The sequence below is a fragment of the Rissa tridactyla genome, chromosome 1, assembly GCF_028500815.1.
Source record: "Rissa tridactyla isolate bRisTri1 chromosome 1, bRisTri1.patW.cur.20221130, whole genome shotgun sequence".
Taxonomy (NCBI): Eukaryota; Metazoa; Chordata; class Aves; order Charadriiformes; family Laridae; genus Rissa; species Rissa tridactyla.
This window is the reverse complement of record NC_071466.1, coordinates 217,473,641-217,494,127: the sequence shown is the minus strand read 5'-3', so window position 1 is coordinate 217,494,127 and position 20,487 is coordinate 217,473,641. Positions and strand designations below refer to the sequence as shown.

The 20,487-nt window shown below is 46.6% G+C and overlaps 1 protein-coding gene across 1 annotated transcript in view; it reads right to left on the bottom strand.

The window, feature by feature from the left end:
* Window positions 1-17,186, bottom strand: part of NET1 (neuroepithelial cell transforming 1) — a 55,866-nt gene extending 38,680 nt beyond the window's left edge. The window contains exon 1 of the mRNA XM_054189743.1: window positions 17,038-17,186. Coding sequence (XP_054045718.1) covers window positions 17,038-17,171 — 134 coding nt within the window. The 5' untranslated portion in view covers window positions 17,172-17,186. The remainder of the gene's footprint in view (window positions 1-17,037) is intronic.
* Between the last annotated feature and the right edge of the window lie 3,301 nt (window positions 17,187-20,487).

Here is a 20,487-nt window from a genome sequence, read left to right as displayed (position 1 = left end):
TCTCATTATGGGGATGACAGTCACAGATGTTATTTGGCTATCTGACCGTAGAGGTTTTAGAGGCAGTAGCAGATAAGGAACTGAGTAAAGAAAGGCCTGCAAGGAGAGGAAAAGAGCTTGAAACTCAGACAAAACAATACAGATGAAGGATTAAGAAATCAGGGAAAATGTAGTTACTGCAGTAGACAAGGAACGGCTGCCTCCAGGGATAATTTTATGGAGGCTGGCAAGGAAAGGCGGCTGCTTGTGGGCCAAGGAAGACATATGAGCTAGCATGATGAGAGAGGGAGGAGAGTTCAGACACGAGTCTCTAATCTCTTTCCACGGGAGAAGTATAAATACACCTGAAGTCTGTTTTCAAGTTTTAAACAGGGAGTAATAATGAAGTTTTATTAAAAGTGTTATAGCTGTTTCCAGTTATTACAACAAACAAACAAACCACCCACACACAAAATAAATCTCACAGCGCAAGGGGAAAATAGCACCTCTCTAGAAAGAACGTACAGGCTTTAGAGAAGAGAAAGTCTGCTAGACATGTCCACAGGAAACCCGCTATTAAAACTCACTCAGCTCAACCAGTGGTTATTCATGTTCAAGAGAACATTCTTGGACAGTTAGTACAAAGATTACTCTGTCTCTTCTAAAGATTAGCCCGAAGCAACTCTTTACACAAAGAAAATCGATTTCTGTTCCAGAACAATCTCAAATCTGCCCCCTTACGTGTACGAACTAGTAGTGCAACAGCCCCACTACACACGACTACAAAGAGCAGTAGGCTCGATGCAAAGAGATAATCCCCAACACATCAAAATGAATGTCAAAAACCGAGTGGGAGATACATTGCTTAGCTGAAATAACAAGCAGCAACACAAAACGTTACATATGTAAACCTGGTTCAGAAAACACAGCTTGATACAAGGATAAGGACTATTGCATTGACAACGTTGTTTATCTTAACACTTTACCTATTACAGAGGGCAACTCCTTTCCCAACTGTTGGTACGGCACAAGTTAAAACACCAACTCATTTTACTGATTTAAACCACCTTAGGGAAGGGGACGTGACACCAACAGCAGCTGGCAGCCTTCGAGGCGGGCGAGCCAGAGGCCGGGCTGTGCTGTGGTTAATAGACATTTTGCTGAAAGTCAGCACTTCTGCGCTGGCCTCCGTCTGTCCTTAACTGCCGAGACGCGAAGCTGAGCCCTCTGGAAAACAATTAGAACAAAATCAGCTGCTCGGGCCCAAAAGCTGCTTCGAAAGATTGTTGTACAAAGTGCAAAGTCCCATGAAACAAGTGGCAACATCATTTGTGGAGGACAAGGACACTAATTAGATAACGCTTCGTAGTGCTCTAGGTGATATATTCCAGCCAGTTTAAGGGATTTATGAACACAACTGCCATTAAAAATAAAGTCACCCACAGGAATTAAATCTCTTAGTCTCACTGGAAAGCCTTGCACCTAGAGGTTTAAACTAAGCCAAGCGCCGTAACTGACTCTTCTCACTAAGCAAGATAAGAATTTGTTTTCAGACCTTTCCATAAGACCTTCATGTGTGCGGGGGAGGGAAATCAGCTTAATTGTAACTTTATGCAATAGGCTTTTGTGGTCTCTCTGATGCCAAAGACTAACATATTCTGGGTTCTCAAAAATGAGCCTGGAACCACCCAGACAACTTTGCAGGAGAGCTTTTAAGTGAAGACACAGGTGATGAATGCTCCCAGCCCTGCTGTGTTCCTCCTCCAGCCCACCCACGTGCTGAGAGCCCAGGGCGCCCGGGACATGTTCACATGCTTTGGTTTCCTGCTTGCTTTTCTCCCTCCAAGTCACTTTGGAGCTTACCGAGTTTAAACGGTTTAGGAAAAGGACATGGTCAGCAGACCATATGTCACGGAAGAATATTAATTCAGTGTGGGAAAGGGAAAAAAGTCAGCCTGTGTTCAAGAAATTATTTCCTTTCATCCTGGGTGGGGAAGCACTAACCATATGACTCAGTAAAACGAAATTAATCCTAAATGTAGTCTAATGGGTGAATTTACTGTGAATAAACTCAAATCCAGAGCAAAAGGAAGAAAAGATCTGTTTCCCAATCCAGTGGTGACACCTAGAGGGAGAGGATTTCATTGCGTGCTTGGCAGCTCCTGAAGGGACTGAAAGAGATACTGGAAAGCTCAGTCAGAGCCAGCGGTGGCTCTGGAGTCTCTTATTTCATACTCTGGAGTTCCCTTGTGTGTGCTCCAGCACAGGAGGACACAGCGAGAAGAAAGCTCCTGGCAGTAACAGAGCTCCAGAAAGACAGGAGAAGAAGATGGAGGAGAAAAGGGAGAAGCCTGAGCCTCTTCCAAATGGCCCTGGAAGGTCTCTCTTCCCACGAGCTCCTCTGTAGCAGCTCCCGATGCCCAGTCACCCCCACACACTGTAGGAAGAACAAAGTAATTTGCACAGTAGCGTCAGCAGGATGCAAATCATGGAATGGTTAGAATTGGAAGGGACCTTAAAGATCATCTGATTCAAACTCCCCTGCTCTGGGCAGGGACACCTCCTACCAGACCTGGTTGCTCAGAGCCCTGTCCAGCCTGGCCTTGGACACCTCCACGGATGGGGCATCCACAGCTTCTCTGGGCAAATCATGCTCAGCCACCTCCAGGATCACAGACATGGAGGACCCAGGACATTAACTCCACTCCTCAGACTCAAGGGCTTGATCTTCACAGGCTTTTTTTTTTTTTTTTTTTTTTTTTTTTTTTTTAAAAAAACCTGCCACCTTTTTCTCTCAACTTTGCACATCATGAACGAACTGTTACACCTCAGTCATGGAGGTGGGGAGAAAAAGACATCAGAGAAGCCAAGCACAAGCCAGCTCCATAGGAAACCAGGCTGCATTATTGTCTGTCCTTGGGATGGCTTGCTAAAACATGCAGGAAACTTTAGCCAAGGTTGTTACTACTCCTCCACATAAGGTGGGGCCCACCTGGATTTGCAATTCTAACTACATTATTGGCTTTATGCCTTTTTTGTTGTTGAAGTCTGCATTTTCTTTGGCTTCACCAAAATAAAGATCAAGAATAAAGGTGAGCAGTCAAGCATCCAAATGGAGCAAGGATAATACTTGCAGCACGGAGCCTGTAAGATCGTGGCTGCACAGAGACACTTTGCATCCCTCTTCAGGGATCTAAATGCTTCTTTTGGAGAACTTGTTGACAAGCATGGGGTCCTGCTCAAGGAACAAAGAAATTGCCTTGTCCACCTGGGACCCACCCAGACATCTGACAATCAAGTCTGAAAGAATCCGTGCCTTTTTCCTCCCTGTTAACACTACTGGGAGGACCTCCATCCTAGCTTTAATTTCTGGGAAGACTTCAAAGTAACCCTAAATAAAATTGCCTGAGGAAGGCAAGGCACCGGGAAGTCAAGGCCTGTGATCAAGCTTGCCTTCCTGTCCATTTGCAGGTGAAGTTGAAAGTTTGGTCAGATAATTGCTTACAATTATGTCAGCACATTTAATAAGGTACTTCCCCTCTCACCAGGATGTGGTAACTGGGGGACCACCAGGACTACAGCACCACAGAGTTAAACAGATTTGCTGGCAGCCTGTAATTTCGGGTGTGGAGAAACTGAAGAATTATTTACATTTCTCAGAGCAAAGGGAAGAGGTACGCCAGCTGAAACAACGAAGCTGCAAATTTTAAACAGTTAAAAGAACAAGGTATGTATTTAGGCATGTGAATCCTATGTGAAACTGCAGCTGCTTTCCAGGGACTGCTGAAATTTGCCCTGGAGAGTATAAAAGCTGGGAAGCAAGGAAGATGTGCAGCTAGGAGGACAAACTTAATGACCGTTTAAAATCTTATTTGAAAGCAGGTCACAAGCCTTCACCTGCCATTTTCTCCAGCTCATTGGGTATGTTAATAGCATGACATGGTTTAGTTTTGAAGATGAATCTAATTCCTAAGCTCGTGCCTGCAGCCTTTTGTGTTCAGGGCTTGTCAGGAGGTGACAAAGTCACACTCGAATGAGACACTGCCCGTGCACGGCTGTGAAGAAACGCGCAAGGTAAAGCAGTGGTTGCCCGCTGAGGACACACTCGAACCACATTACCAAAGGCCAAGTTCTCCATGGCACTCCACTGCATGACATATTTTTCCCAATGAAATGCAAAGCAGAAATCCCTCAGTGACAGCCATCCCAGTCGCTGTGACAAGCTCTGCTGAAGGTGGCACATTGGCCGACTTAACGTAGGACCTGCTCTTCCAAGACAAAAGTCCTTTCAGGAGCAGCTTAGGTGATGCTACTTGTTTCCAAGCCAAATTCAAATTGAATGATGCACCTAGAGTCTGTTCCAGAATCTGGTGGATGCATTTTCCTGATTTGGAGTATTTTATGTTTATATTCAGCTGCTAGTCTTGATTAGCAGATGAAGTAATTCCTGCGTTCACTTCCTTTGCAGGTTTTTAGAAGGCCCTTCAATTACAGCAGTAAAAGGCATCGGGTACCCAGACACCCACACTAAATAAAACCCCACACTATATAAGTGACACTGTCTTCAAGAACAGCTGTGATGCAAACATGAATACTCATCACCTGTGAGCAGATTTTTGAAATGTAAATAAAAGTTCAGTGTATTCTGAATGTTTACATCTTTTAACTCCCATAAAGCAGACAAACGTTCCAGTATAAAAGGAATACCAGTAGTCAAATTCCATTAGCTTCCCTGGGAATTGTCCATACAAGCTTAAGTACTGTCTAATCATCATTCAACTGATTTACACTGGGGGGAAAATGCTTTTCCATCCTCATTAACTGTTTTACCTCAGCAGCATCAGGATCATCACCAGCTTTTTCCCTCCCACTTAGAATGATTATACGCAAGTTTCTCTTAAAAATAATTTATGTTTCTCTCACCCTATTGCTTCTCAGTGTTTGTTCACCTCTCACCATCATGTTCCTTTCTGGGAAGAGTTCTTCCTTCCACAGTTTATCGTCAGGGCTGCCTTATCACTGCTTTCCTTTCTCAGGCATTTCAAAACTTTCCTTCAAGTTTTTTTGCTGCAGTGGGTTGACACTTAGCAGAAACACCATGTTTCCTGCTGTTTCTTCTGAGCAACGCAACAGATGATAGCAGATCTAAAGCTGACGCAGAAATGAAAGTATAAAATATACTGGCAGATCTGACAGGAAAGGAAGAGAAGGGGGGGAAGGGGAAAAAAAAAAAAAGAGAGAAGGCAACAAGTAACTTTAGCCAACTGATAGCAGAGCTAGGAAACAAGTGTTAATGGTAGGGATGAAATTTTCCCAGTATCCAGAGAGGAAATCCTTGCAAGTCAGCTGAGATGGGAAGTTTCGATGGCTGTCAAATTGACTAGTGTTTGAAATAAATCTATTGTACAAAGCAGTTTAGGGTAAAAATCAGTGAATTGACTGGAAACCTCGTCATCAGTTTCAGTGGTCATATTTTCATTTGCACATTGCTTTTAAATCTTAGCAATGTTTTAAATGAAAAGTGTTGGTGAAAAGCCCAACAAGAAAGGATTTGCAAATCAGGAAATCAAAAGTAATGATAACTTCCCAGTACAACTAATGTCCATAGGAAACTGGGTGGTCCTAAATTCATTCAAGATTTATAATTTTAAGATCTAAACTCTGTCTTTCACGAGCATGCCTCCCTCATTCATGTATTTTCCGTCAAACCAAACTGTGCTTGCTTACTACCACAGACAGCAAGATCCACTACAACTGCCAAAAGATACCACTTCCATAGTTATTACCTCACATAATATATAAATAAACATATTTTAAAATCACTTCCTCCCAACAGGCTTTTGCCAAGCCTCCAGCAAAGATGAGCCCCTATTTAGGAATCCTTCATTTAAGAAATTATGTTAATAATTTTTTGCATTAGTGCTTCTTCATTATCTTCCTACAGGAAGATTCATGGGTTAATCTGCAGCCACTAGACACGCACACTAAAATACTCTGAACCATTTCTCCACACTTTTAATATATGTGAATCTAGACAACTGCTTATCATATGCCCATGTCCTAGACCAGACAAAGACTGAGTAAATATTTCTTTTCAGGCAATAAATGTTTACCTACAGCTTATTCTAAGTACTTTTAAAAAAGATGTCGGTAAAACAACCCCCCTAATATTTTAATAAGTTAAATTCAAGAAAAATGTTGCCCTCCTGAATACATGAGGAAGGCCAACCCACATTTTGTATTTCTCTTGAACTATTGTATTAAAAGAAACTGCTTCTATGAAGTGGAAGAGGAAGAGAGCTTGGCAGATTTATTACTTCATAGGAGCTGAAGGGCACTTTAGGTGCAGGACATCTACTTTGGCACTTCTGAAAAATGGTCTAAGGTATTTGCTCACATCCTTCCGCATGTAAACAGCTCCCAAAAACTGAGCTCAGAGGAAGAAGAACCACTTTCAAATCCTAAAGGGCAGGGTTTTACTTGGTGTAACTTTGGCAAGACAAAGAGCTGCCCAGAAAATTGAAACCAAAAGAAATTAGGCAAAAGGTTCCTAATACAACAGAAAGTGAAAGCCTTGACATCTGGCATGATGTCAAGTGTGAATAGTGAGCATTTGGGTCAGTAGAAATAGGAACAATGCAAATATTTAAAGTACACAGCTCTGACATTCGAAATGCTTGACCCAACAGTGGAAGCTGAAGAGGGCCCACAAGTTCTCTACTGGTGATACAGCAGCACAGTCTCATTCTTCTCCCATCAGACTTGTGAATGCCTCTCCTTCGGCCTGTACAAGTTTCTCCTCTCTTCCTACCCCTTTATTTTCTCCATGGTCTTCCCTTTCACGATGATACCCGGATCTAGCCCCGCAGGGAGCTGCCACAGTGCCACAGCACTCTGCTTACTCAAACCTACTCACATTTCCAACCCTTATTTGCAGAATATCTCATATTAAAGCCTATCCACATGACAGGCAATTCTGCAGGTTAACAACAATTTTGCCCCTACTTGACATGCCCAGCGCTCTACTAAACTCAGTCAAACACCATCTCCATGGAGAAGGAGGACTTCGGTGCTGTCGGTTTTCCTCACCTCCTTCAGTAATTTGCTTAGCTCTGTTTACCAGACATAATGCTCCCTTCCTTGCCTATTGATCCCTGCCAGCCTTAGAGAACGCTTCGAGATGTCTCTAGTAGCCACACCAAGAAGAGCATGAGGTTTGATGGCTACCTGCATGCCAGCATGTGAGAATGAATGACAGGTGACCTGATAATCAGAAGCAGGAAAAGATTTTTGGAAGCAATCTTTACATTTTTCATCTCTTCTTTGATTTAGACAAGAAAAGCACTTGTCCAAGAAAATAATTTTCCAATTCTTTTCAATATGAGCTCTTGAAAACACTCTAGAAACAAAGCTGGGAGTTTAAACCCTTTCAAAGGGTTAAGGGCAAGCAATGGGAGCTGGTGAAATACTTCCAATTCAAGAGTTTCAAGGCTTTTGTGTGAAGCAGTTGCACCTTGAGTCTGTGCTGGTTTGACATCCACTCAGCAAAGCACCAGGGTGCTGGTCTGAAGTGCTGTCTCCACATTCCCAGACAGTTAGAGCTCAAGTTCTTACAACTCCTTTTTACCCAGTAGGGATGTGAGTACAAGGTCTGTTATATTCCTGGAGTTGAGAAGGGGATTAAGTAAACCAGGTCTTCTCTCCTTCACAACTTTTCTTTAACCTATGTGCTGTTCTCACCTAAGCTCGTTAGACTTGAGGTCTAATGTGATGGCAGCATACATGGTACATCCAGGCTGCCTTTCTGGCAGTGGAATGAAAGTCAAGAGGAAAAATAACTTTGGTATGATTTGAACTTCACTCTTCAACATATGTCATAATATTCTTGTTCTGGAAAAAAAACAACGTGTTTTGTCACAAAGAGATGCAGCCTTTCCCAGTAGCTAAATGCTACTCACTGTTTGGATAAGCTAGGCACGTCTCTCTGGTTTACTACTGGTTTAACGCTTGTCCCTTATACTTGCTAAAATCAGGGAAACTACAGCACACTTCTTCAGCAAACCACTACAAAAATAATTTCCTAATCCTCCATATTAACAGCATTATTCCTCTCTGCACGCTCCATGCCCCTTTGGAGGATCCATCTTTTTCTACAGCATCACATCTATTTGCCTTCATTTTAAGGCTCCTTACAAGACACCCACTGCTATCCTCAAAGAAGCCTGTGCCCACCACTGTTATTTAGAAGGAAGGCTGCTAACTTTCTGCTGGTTTTGATTAGCTGAACTCTGGTATTTCCCCATGTATTCTCAGACCACCTACCCTCTACAGTATCTAATAGAGTCATTCTTCCATCCCTTTCAAATTCTCCTGTTCTTGTGCTCCCTTGCCTGCCTTTACCTGTTGTCTGTTGTGTTACAGATGCAAGATTCAGTCTTTTGAGAAAGACCATCTTTATGTTGTTTCAGTTTCCTTTGATCACACAGGATATAGTCAAGACATGCAAAGTCTCCTCCTAAAATGAAGATAACCAAGACAGGTGCCTGGATAGTTCACTGAAGTGAGAACTGGAAATGAGAACTTGCATGATTTCACTAAAATGATTGTCCTCATATGGAGTCAGTCAGTTCTCCACTATCCAGATCAGCAGGACTGTAAGAATTAGTTGCTTTTTCTTGACCTTTCCCTGCAGAAGCAGCATTTGATTAAGTGCTTTGTTTGGTAGCTTTGGTGTTGTGGGTTCCCCCCTCCCCTTTCTTTTCTTTGTTTGCCCCCCCCGCTTAAGAGCTACTGCAGCTACTCATAAATAAAAAGTAGGGGAAAATGAGATCTTCTCCCTGTCACACCGAACCATGTCATTGCTGCTGGCTTATCCCAACCTTCGCCTGATACCTAGGTCCGAAGCAAGCCCAGTCAGAAGAGACAGCTAGAGTTAAGAACATCCCTAACTGTAGAAAAGATACCTTCAGCACACACAAATATTACTTCACTGGGTGCAAAAGCCCTGAAGGGCTCATTCTTATCATCAAGGGACCATGTTTACAGCAGAGATGCTACCCTTATCTTTTGACTCGCAGGACAGAAGTTGGCTAAACCTGGCAGTAATAAACTGTCTTCATCCACTGCGAGTTACTTATCTGAAGGGAGCATTCTGCAAGGCATCTGTGATGAGCTTGCCCTGAAAATATTAATTGAAGCAGTAATAGCTGGGCTTAAGCAACTGGATGTTGAGGATAATGATTTGTGAGTGAAGATAATTATTTGGTAAGTGTACCATGACTTCTGTTTTACAAGACAATAACAAGCAGGCTATCATCAGCATATAGTAATTAAGAGACTGGTGTTACCCACAGTCAACATTCACATAGAGGGATGTTGAGAGTGCTGAAAGGTTTTAATAACTGGCTGGTGGCACTTGCTACATGGAAAGCAATCATGGAAAGTATCATGGTTTAGAAAAAGCAAGTTCTGAATGATTTTGCAGGTCTTTCCTTCTTCCTCCTACACTCATCTCATCTTCCCTGTGAGAAACTTCATTCATTTCCACCATCTCCAAGCACTGAGAAACATCAAGCTGCACTGGGAGCACACTGCGGGTGGAAGAGCATTCCACAGGCACTACCAACATTTCCTAGAGATACTCGTTCAGAGGCCACCAAAAGTCCATGGAGTGTATACTTCAGCTTGTATTATTAATTCTGCCTGTGTTTTAGCACATTTCACATGTCCCAACAGTAAAAAACTCAGGAACTATTTCCAGAGCTGTGCAGCTGACTAGTCAGGTATGCTTACACCTTCTTTGGCTCTTGCAGAAAAATACAGGGTACAAGACGGTTCCTCCACACCAAGAGTTGTTAATAGGTGCCCAGTAAGGTCAGAATTTCATTCCAGTTTGCTGGATTTTACTACCGGATTTTAATAAACCCTCTGACACTCAGAGTGTAGCAAAAGAGAAAGACGACCTCAAAATGATACAGCTATTTCCCTGAAAAACAGTCTCTAGAGGAAGAAAATATAGTGTCACAAGATCACTGCCATCAGTGTAAAACCTTTCAGTTTTTGGGATACTTTGTTCCTAGCCCTTTCTCAGTTCCTGAAGTATTGTGTGTCCTTTTACAAAGGACAGCTGAGAAGCACAAGTAACAAAGTACACAAGTCGTATTTTCACCCTTAAAAACCCCAAACCCTTATTTGATTTTTATGAATTATTGACAAAGTATCAGCATTCTCTTACAGTAACTTCAGCCCAAAATACGGACGCACAGTTTAGGATACTATGGCTACTGGAGCATTACCTGTCTCCTGCGAATTGCGCATTAGAGGCCTATGGAAGGACAACTGGCTGAAGTGGTTGTGTATAAACTTGTCGTGCCTTGAACACATTCAACCCCAGACAGAGCCTGCTTTTGGAATAAAAAACAGTGGTAATAGGAGAGCCTCTAGACATTTTCTGAAAGCTACACTGTAGCTTCCAATTATGTTCAAGTGATGCATTTTAATAGCTACCTTCTTCAGTGGAGTAAAAGTTTCCATTTGTGCTAACTTTGAAGTGATAATAGGAAGGAAAAGTGTATGTTTGCACTCTTCGTTAGTATTTTACCAGCCCAAGAAAGTCTGATGGAATATAGGCTTTAATCACAACAGAGATCAAGAGCAAACCAACATTCATTTCAGAAAAGCCATAATTAGGGAGAAGAAAGGAAAGAGAGAGGCATCACCATCAAAAACACTTGGCCTTCACAACAGAGTGTTAGGTCACTGGCCAACAAACAACTGACTTTAAACAGCATGAACGTGTAGAGTGAATAAATAAAAGCCAATTGAAGAGTTTACTGCAGATTGTGCAGAACAAGTAGGTGATCAGGGAAGATTTTTAAAAGCTGTGTTTTATATATATATATAAAAACATATAATTCAGGAAGGACTCCCTTTCTTCAGATGCATCCTTAAAACCCATTCTTCTCCCGTGTGGACAACCAGCTGCTTTGTTCCCATCTCTGCTACGGAAACCTCTTCTTGACAAACCTCCTGCACAGGCTGCAGCGAAGGGTCTGGCTTCACATTACACCTCTCCAGAGTGAATGCAGGCTGCCACCAAAACCAGGCCATCTTTCTCCCTTCCTCCCAGGCAGATCCCTGTAAGTTGAATTCAGCTGTCCATAGGGAAGGGTGGTTCAGCTGCTGATTTAATGTAAAACTTCACTTTTTGGGGTGAACCACGCAGTTCGCCCTGCAGCCGCACAGTGACTGGGACTGCTGCAAGGAAAGCAGCAGGAATGGAGGTGGTTTTGGGAGCCCAGACCCCACCTTTGGCAGCAGTTTGCAGTTGCACCATCTGTGACAAAACACAAAACCAGACTCTCAGCTCTTCTCCAACACCTGCTACTCTACCAAGCTCCTTTGTCAGCCCCATCCATTGATCACACCAGACAGAAGCTGCTTGTCCTTGCTTTCTTAAGTCAATACCTGTCACCCTGCTTCAGACCACCTTTTTTTTGCTCAGGGGTTTACTGTGACACCACCTTTGTTTGCACAACTTGACAATTGAGCATCTTTTCCACCTTCTATTCTAACGTGACCTACATAAAAACATTAGCTTCTTTTAATCCTTCCATACAAAGTCAGCCACTTAATTGGGATTAATCCCATTTGAATAACTACCGAGAAGTGACGGTTACGATTAAAATATTTACAAGTACAAGAATACGTACAATCAACTGTGACTCTCTTCAATTCTCACTGCAGATATCTTGTCTCAAAGTGACACATCATTGTCTCTTGTTCAGAACCGCACTGTCTTTACAAGATCTGGGACCCCAGGTGCTGAGCAAGTCCCAACAGATCACAGAAGAGGCACAAACACTGCATGCGAGTCATAGGATCAGTGGTTGAAAAGAGCTCCGGCTCTCTACTACCAAAGATGCAGACACTCAAGAAGGGGAGCGTGAGCTAGGGCTCTAATTAGATATGTGACTTGACAGCCCACCTCTATCCTCAGAAGCTCAGCAGTACTCCAACTGTGCACGATCGCCTCTGGGTGCTTCCGCAATATGAAAGCTACAGAATGTTTCTAGACATCGGAGAGAACAGTTGACTCTGCACAAAGATAAAAAAATTTTGCAAGGTCCAGGCTTGCCTGGGGTTGGAGGGGACCTGTCTCCTCCCAGCATGGTGCTGGGCCATCCCAGCTGGAGGGAGCTCTTCCAGAGCCAGCCTCCACACAGGCTCATGCAGCTTGGCAAAAGATGTATGCAAGATGCAAGTCGGGCTCAGATAGCATGTCTGGGGCAGGAGAGAGGAACTCACCCTTTTATTTATGTGTGTTACCTCAGAAGAGATAACATACCCTGAGCCGTCAGCTTCACCTGGATTCACCTTGACTCTAGATAAACTATGAATTTGGGAACAAGATTACAGAGCAAACAAACCCCAGAACAAGGTTTCTTTCATCTGTCCCAGAAGCCTACCTGCAGGTTTTTTTTTGCCATCTTCTATCTGCCATAGCTGGGGACATGAAGTTCAGAGAAACAGTCACCCAGCAACAAGTAACATGGTCTGATTCTGGGTCAGAAACCAGTTGACAACAGACTGAGTGTTTTCTCGGTAAACCCATTCCTCACCCCCCCTCAGGACTGCCCTACTTTGGGCACACTCTCTAGCTTCCTCTCCCTCTGTTCATCAGAGCAATTACCTCTCATGTTTATACCTTAAGGCTGATTCACAACTTCATGCAGTGGTATTGCCAATGGAGGAAAGGGATGAATGGAAAATTATAAGATGTTAAAGCAGTTCCCAGATCAGAGCTATCAGGGGAAATAGTCCCTGTTCATAACTGTGTGAAGTCACTGTCTCTAGCACGCTGTCAACCATCTCCTCCCTTTTTAGATAAAACTCTGGGATTACACAGACAAGAGGCCAACTACAAATACTCTGTCCAAACCACATCCCTTCACACCTCCCTGGCCACATATCCCTCTTTTGGAAGTGTTAGGAATTCTCTGGCATCACAGAAGTGAAACTTGATGCTTTCTACACAAGTTAAATGAATGCTTAAAAAAAAACCCGTCACTGAAACAGCAGATTCGAGACTACTCAGGAATGTTGTAGCCTTGAGAGTCTAAGGGTACAAAAGCAAGGCAGGGTCTGCAAGAGGACACGTCTAATAAAGGATATTACCTCGCCCTCAAACATTGCTGAATGTATTTAGTGCATTCACAGAGTCTTTCAATCGGACGCCTCAGGATTGCAACTGGAGCTCCGTTTCTGCCTGGACAGATATTTGACTAAAATCGGTCTGGTGGGCAGAGGACTCCTCCTCCAGGGTCAGATTACAGGGCTGGAGACAAAAGCTTTTTCATGCATGTGTGCACACACACTCACAAGGTTAAGGCAAATTAACAGAGGGAGTGAGGCAATTCATTGTGCATATGTTTAAATATATTCATGCTCTAGTGCAAAAGCGCTTTCTTAGGGAGTAGGGGCCTTTGCTTTAGTGTTCCATGGGGTTCTCCGGAGGGCCAGATGAATTCAACCCCCCAGTTTGTGGATTTTCTGTTAAGAGCAGCCCTGTGGAGCAGGCTGGCCGTTCAGACCACAAACACAGTGCAAAATGGGAGTTCTTGCCTGTCCTAGCCCAGAGACTCAAGTACTGATCCTGCCCACAACAGGTCAATAGATGCAGTCACCATTAACAAGGGGCAAATCACACACTAACCTATAACAGCCCATGCAAGGTTAGACTGGTTTAAAGCTCAGGAACTGATCCTGGTAGAAGGACCACTCGGACATAAGGCACAGATTGTGCATATTTGGCCAAAGTGTTTTTTTAAAAAAATGCTTCTGGGCTGGTGGTTTTTTTGTTTGTCCTTTTTTTTTTTTAAACCCCGTCCCTCTGTCCTTTTTTGCCACTTCCCCAACAGCTGAAGGGATTAAACAATTCAAATTTTGTTATTAGTGGTTTGCAGCAAGACAGTTGGCTCTGCATTACTAGGGTGGCAAAAACACAGCAAACTGGTCAAACGGTGCCTGTCAGTATTTGTGAGACCCCATCTGGATACTGGGTCCAGCTTTGGGCCCCCCAGTATAAGAAACACCAACAATTGGAGCAAGCCTAGCCAAGGGCAAGCAAGGTGGTGTTGGGGCTGGAGCACAGGATGAATGAGAGACCAACAGCAGGTTCACTCAGCCTACGAAAGAGAAGGCAAAGGGGGATTTAACTGCTGTCTACAGCTATCTTAAAAGGGGGTAGAGAGAAGTAGAGAAAGACATGGTCACACACAGCAGAACGGAAAGTGGCAACACGCACAAGCTGCAGCAAGGAAAATTCCCATTAGATGGAAGGAAAAATATTTTCCCCCAACAATAAGTGCAGTCAAACTCTGGAACGCAGACCCAGAGAGGTAAGAAAATCTCTGTCCTTAGAGGTTTCTGAAGCTTCACTGGCCAATGCTCTGAGCAACCTCACCTAAATTAGAAGTTGGCCTTGCTTTGAGCAGGCCAACTTTGCTTTGACTGCAGACCTCCCAGAAGTCCCTTCCAGTTAAAGTTTTCTATTATTCTGTGAACAAGCCTCAAGCCAGCGACTTCTTGAATTGCTCTACCTACATCGCAAGACCACATCTAGGTGCCGAGCGGGCATCATCTTGCTTGCAAGTCTCCAGATGAAGGTTTAATACCTACATGTCTTATCTGCATAAGCTCCTTTCCCAGTTTTATCACAATTTCCCTGGGCCTCACCACACAGACAAGCCTCACAAAGGAATGCGCGACCATCCCAGAAACTGAGCCAGTGTGTTTCATCACCTCACTGGATCACTGAAGCCTTCAATTATGCTACGCTTTTCAAGTGCAGTAATTAAGGAGCTACAATTTGATCTTCAAGATGATACCCAAGCATGTTCCTATGAAAACATTTATTTTTAAAAGTTCATTAAAACGTTCTGCCATCCAGAACACACAATGGTTACTAAAACTGGCCATTATGGAAACCAAGCTCACGGACGTTTACCTGGCTTTGATTTAAGTCACCTAATAAAGAACATCCACTCAAGCCTGTGGGGAATTTCACCAGGTTTTGAAACAAGGGACTGCCCCAGTCAGCTTCTTTTCACTCATTCCCATGGCACAAACAGGGCTGCAGGAATCATAGAATAGTTTAGGTTGGAAGGGACCTTAAAGATAATCTAGTTCCATCCCCCTGCCCTGGGCAGGGACACCTCCCACCAGCCCAGGTTGCTCCAAGCCCCATCCAACCTGGCCTTGAATCCCTCCAGGGATGGGGCAGCCACAGCTTCCCTGGGCAACCTGGGCCAGGGGCTCACCCCCCTCACAGCAAACAATTTCTTCCTGATATCTCATCTCAATCTCCCCTCTTCCAGTTTGAAAACCTTCCCCTTCGTCCCATGGCTATCCTCCCTGATCCAGAGTCCCTCCCCAGCTCTCCTGGAGCCCCTTTAGGGACTGGAAGGTCTCCCCGCAGCCTTCTCTTCTCCGGGCTGAACCCTCACAGCTCTCTCAGCCTGTCCTCACAGCACAGGGGCTCCAGCCCTTGCAGCATCTCCATGGCCTCCTCTGGCCCTGCTCCAACAGGTCCATGACATTCTTGCGCTGAGGACTCCAAAGCTGGAGGCAGCACTGCAGGTGGGTCTCAGCAGAGCAGGAGCAGCTCCCAGCACTCCCACCCAAGCAGCTGGAATGAGAAGGGCTACAATCCCCCATCAAGCACAAAGAACCAGAGAAACAAGGACAAGACCCTGATCACATTTAGGGGTGAACCTCTGCCCAAATACAACATCTGGAGGTAGAAACTGGGCTGAGGTAACTAGACCCACATTAGTCAGAAATGGGTCGTTTCTACATCACCTGCATGCTTGGAGAAGTTATTTCCTAACCTTGAGGGCAACAGAAAACATGAGCCTCTACTGATCAATCTGGGTTTGTCTAGATACCAGTCAGCAGGAGGTGGGTCACTCAGGGGTCAGCTGCTGGTAGGGCAGGAGCTGCTTATAAACACATCCAGGTATCATTACTGGGGTCAACAGAGAGAAGCTGATCTTCAGGTCAACTTAAGTAACAGTTTCTTTCACTGGGTGGTCTTGGGAAAGTTTAACAAGTTCAATATATCAAAATACCAGTAAGAGATGGCGCACACACAGGGATTTAAAAATCAGAGTAAAAGCCAGGGCTGACACTGGAGCTGAGGTGGGTCTCCCCATGCCCAGGAGAAAGAGTTGATCTGGTGTTATGGTCTGCAGAAATCTTCGCGGCTCAGCCAATCTCTCCAGGAGATGTAAAGACACCCCACCCCCAAATTATTCCCACCCCAGGGAGCAACAAGGATCCTCTCCTCCATCTCCCAAACTGATGTGGGCCATGGGCAGCTGGCCAGACACCCCCACAAGAGATGGGGGAGAAGGAAAGCTTTTGCACGAAAGCCTAGGGGTAGTTTGGCATGCAGGGGTGGAGATAGGAGCAGATTACACCCCACCTTAAGGGCCAGAAACAGGCAGGTAAACCAGTTATGACCTGAGGAATACCCCTCCGCCACTCTTACCTTGTCAGATGGGGCATTGGTGGACCCCTTGCCTAATTACAGGATACTTGGGGACCCCCTAAATTAACAGAAGCTCTCACCTTACAAGACAGGAGGGAAAGCCTGCTGAGGGTAGGTGGGGGGGGAGTCCTTTGTTACAGGATGGAGGGAGGCATCCCCTACAACCTGGAGGGGGAAGGAAAGGAGTGTCCGTCTCATAAGGTAGGAGGTCAAGGAGTTCCCTACAGCCTGCAGGGGAGAAGTTTCCCTTATGAGATAAGAGGGAGGATCCCGTACAGCCGGAGGGAGGGAATTTCTTTTGTAACATAGGAGAGCGAGGGGTCCCCCACAGCCTGACAGGGGTTTCCCTTCACAAGACAGGAGAGCATAGAGTCCCCTGCCGGCCGAGGGGAGGCCCCCCCCCCCCCTTATAAGACGGTGGGGCGCGCATGACCCAGAGGGAACGGTGGGCCACTGGCGGGGCTCCAGCCCCTGACGGGGGGACGGGGAGGGATCGCGGCTCCTACCGGCTGCAGGAGGCGGCCGAGGCGGCCACACCGGGGGTGCTGTCTGCCGGAGGCGAGCGGCTGGCGCGGGCCTCAGCACTGGCCCTGCCCCGTCTCCGCCGAGGGGGCTTCTGGCCCACGGGCTCTGCCTCCATGGTGACAAGTCGCGCCGGAGAAGGCGGGGACCCGACCAAGCCGCGCCGCCTCCGCTCAGCGAGTAATGGCGACAGCGGTGGCGGCGAACCGGCGGTTTGAAAATGGCGGCGGCGGCGGCGGCGGCCAATCAGCGCGGCGGGCGGGGTGCGTTGCTAGGAGACGCGGGGGCGGGGCAAACGGAGGGGGAGCGGCTCTGAGGGAAGAGGGGCGGCGGGGAGGCGGGCCGTCGCCCCCCAAAGAGCGCAGCGCCCCCTAGCGTCCGGCGGGGCGGGAGGACCCCGGCTAAGGGGAAACTGAGGAACGGAGCCGTTACGGCCGGCCGCCACCCGCCCTCTCCGTCCCGGCCAGCGCTGTGCTCCCTTTTCTCCCGCCCTCCCTCCTCCCCTTCAGCCTTTTCTCCTCGGCGAAGGCAAAGCCAGCACCCCGCGGCCCCGCGGAGGGCGGCAACTTTCTCATCCTCGACAAAGGGAGGCAGAAATCAACAAGAATTTGGAGAAGAAACAAATGCGCCCCCCCCCTTCCCTGCCCTTTCCCGCCAAGAAAAACCCATACCTCAGAAATCAGCTCAAATCTTAAAAATTTATGTCAGGCACCCCCCTCAAAGCACACACGAGTGCTTTAAAACACTGAGTGCGCCCTTGGCAAGCTTGCCGGTGACACCAAGCCCTGTGGCACGGTCGACATGCTGGAGGGAAGGGATGCCGTGCAGTGGGACAGGCTTGAGAGGAGGGTCTGTGCAAACCTTATGGGGTTCAACAAGGCCAAGTGCAAGGTCCTGCACATGGGTTGGGGCAACCCCAAGCACAGATCCAGGCTGGGCAGAGAATGGCTGGAGAGCAGCCCTGAGGAGAAGGACTTGGGGGTGTTGGTGGGTGAGAAGCTCAACACGAGCCGGCAACGTGCGCTGGCAGCCCAGAAACCCCCCGCAGCCCGGGCTGCATCCCCAGCAGCGTGGGCAGCAGGGCGAGGGGGGGATTCTGCCCCTCTGCTCCGCTCGGGGAGACCCCCCTGCAGTGCTGCCTCCAGCGCTGGGGCCTCAGCACAGGAGAGACACGGAGCTGTTGGAGCGGGGCCAGAGGAGGCCCCGGAGATGCTGGGAGGGCTGGAGCCCCTCTGCTGTGGGGACAGGCTGAGAGAGCTGGGGGGGTTCAGCCTGGAGAAGAGAAGGCTCCAGGGGGAGACCTTCCAGCCCCTTCCAGTCCCTAAAGGGGCTCCAGGAAAGCTGGGGAAGGACTCTGGCTCAGGGAGGGGAGCCATGGGATGAGGGGGAAGGGTTTTAAACTGAAAGAGGGGAGATTGGGATGAGATATTGGGAAGAAATCCTTTGCTGTGAGGGGGGTGAGCCCCTGGGCCAGGTTGCCCAGAGAAGCTGTGGCTGCCCCATCCCTGGAGGGGTTCAAGGCCAGGTTGGACGGGGCTTGGAGCAACCTGGGCTGGTGGGAGGTGTCCCTGCCCAGGGCAGGGGGGTGGGACTGGATGATCTTTAAAGTCCTTTCCAACCCAAACCATTCTGTGATTCTACAGTTCTAAAAACGCAGTGTGAGCTTGGGGTGTACAGTGGGTGTGGGCATGGGGTTGAGGCAGCAGCTTCCTTCACAGAGCTGCCTACCCGCACTCCTCGGCCCCTTTTCCCTCTCGCTTTTACAGGGTTTTCCCTCTCTCCGGACAACAAGGGATGTGCCCGGACCAAATCGGCCCCGTCCAGTGTCACAAAACCATGCAAAGGAAGGTGGGATTTTTGTCTCCTGCTCGCTGGCGCAGGACGGATGGGATCTCGCAGGCTGTTGTCCCTGAGCCATGTGCACGGAACTACTGTGTAAACCATTTGCAGTGGGGTCTTCAATTCTGATAGTGCTGGAGAAAAGCAGACGCCTTGGCTAGACAGATGTTGGCTAGCAAACCCCAGAAACTCTGCCTTGAAAAGTGATCAGGAGCCTTCATGGTTCCTCTTCAGATTAAGTGGTGCTTTGAACGAGACACTGTGTGAAAGTTTAGACGTGGTCAGGTGAGGGTATCGGTTGGAAACGTTTCCCACTTGGCCGAGGTTTTGATTTTCCTCCATTTCAGCCCTTTCCCTCTGTGGAAAGTGGCTGTGGTGGAGGGGATGGGGTCTCTCCCTTCATGGGGTGGCAGCTCCAACTGTTCCTATAAGAGAGGGTGGGTTATGGTTTATTATTGCTTATAAATTGGAACTATCTCCTCTGGAGTTCAAATCTGCCTTTAGACCAGACAGTTTTGGCAGAAAGCTCTCCCTTTAACAATGCTGGCACCCCAGGCAGCTATGCTGGAATGGCCTTTTACAGTTTATCATGTTCATTTCAGTCGCAGGTTGATCTCAACTTCTGTGTAGCAGTTGGATGAAATGCTTTGAAACCCATTAAAAACCCCACATATGCACAAGGCGTTTCACTGACTTGGCTGCATTTTAGTAATGAATCAGAAATGGATTCTTCAGAGACACCAAAAAACAAGTCTACCTTTTGAAGTGCAACCTGCAGCTCGATTCAGAAAAAGTAGATGCCCCCTCTTGAAGCTGAAGAGAGCAGCCTGCCAAAAGGTTTAACATAACCATATGCGAGACAACGATTTGAAGGTTTTAGAAAGAAGTTGTGCTTCTATTTTGAAACGTACCATTGGGATGGGAGAAAGACTAAGCATACCCGATACACCAGGCTTACCCTCAGCAGAGTATGCCAGAAGAGACAGACTCAGCACTGATATTATGCCAAAACTAAGGGAATTAATTTTGCTTATTTTATTCCAGTGCAGACTTAACATGACAAAACTGTGAAGTTTCTATTTTTGTTCAAACCTAAACAGTTTAGCAAGTTGTATTGCCTCACTTGGTATTTCATTTATATTGGCTTACAGTTACTGATAGACATTCATAAACTTCATCTCCACCAGCCAAATTCTTTCACGTCTTTCCAGTCCTTCTTCATAGCTGACTCCTACCTCAGAGACCTCTCCTGCTCAGCTGGACCCTGATTTCTGCAGCAGCCATCCACAAACTGGTGTGTCCTCCTTGGTTTTGAAAAGCTTCCAGTTTCTCAAGACCTCCTGTTTTTTGCATCCTGCAGTGGCTGCAGCTGCATCCCTGAACACTGTATCCCGCCCCAGTACAGCAGGCAGTGAGCCATGGGCTTATCAAATGATTTTTCCGTCTAGTTGGAGAACTCTGCACAGATATTGGTAGTCTGAGAGGTGCTTGTGGCAGGCCTTCTCTGCTGAAACTATGGGTATGTAGGTCATGAGGGCAAAGCACATCCGAGGATGAGGTCTCTCCTGGTGAAGTCAATACTGAAGTCTCTGCTA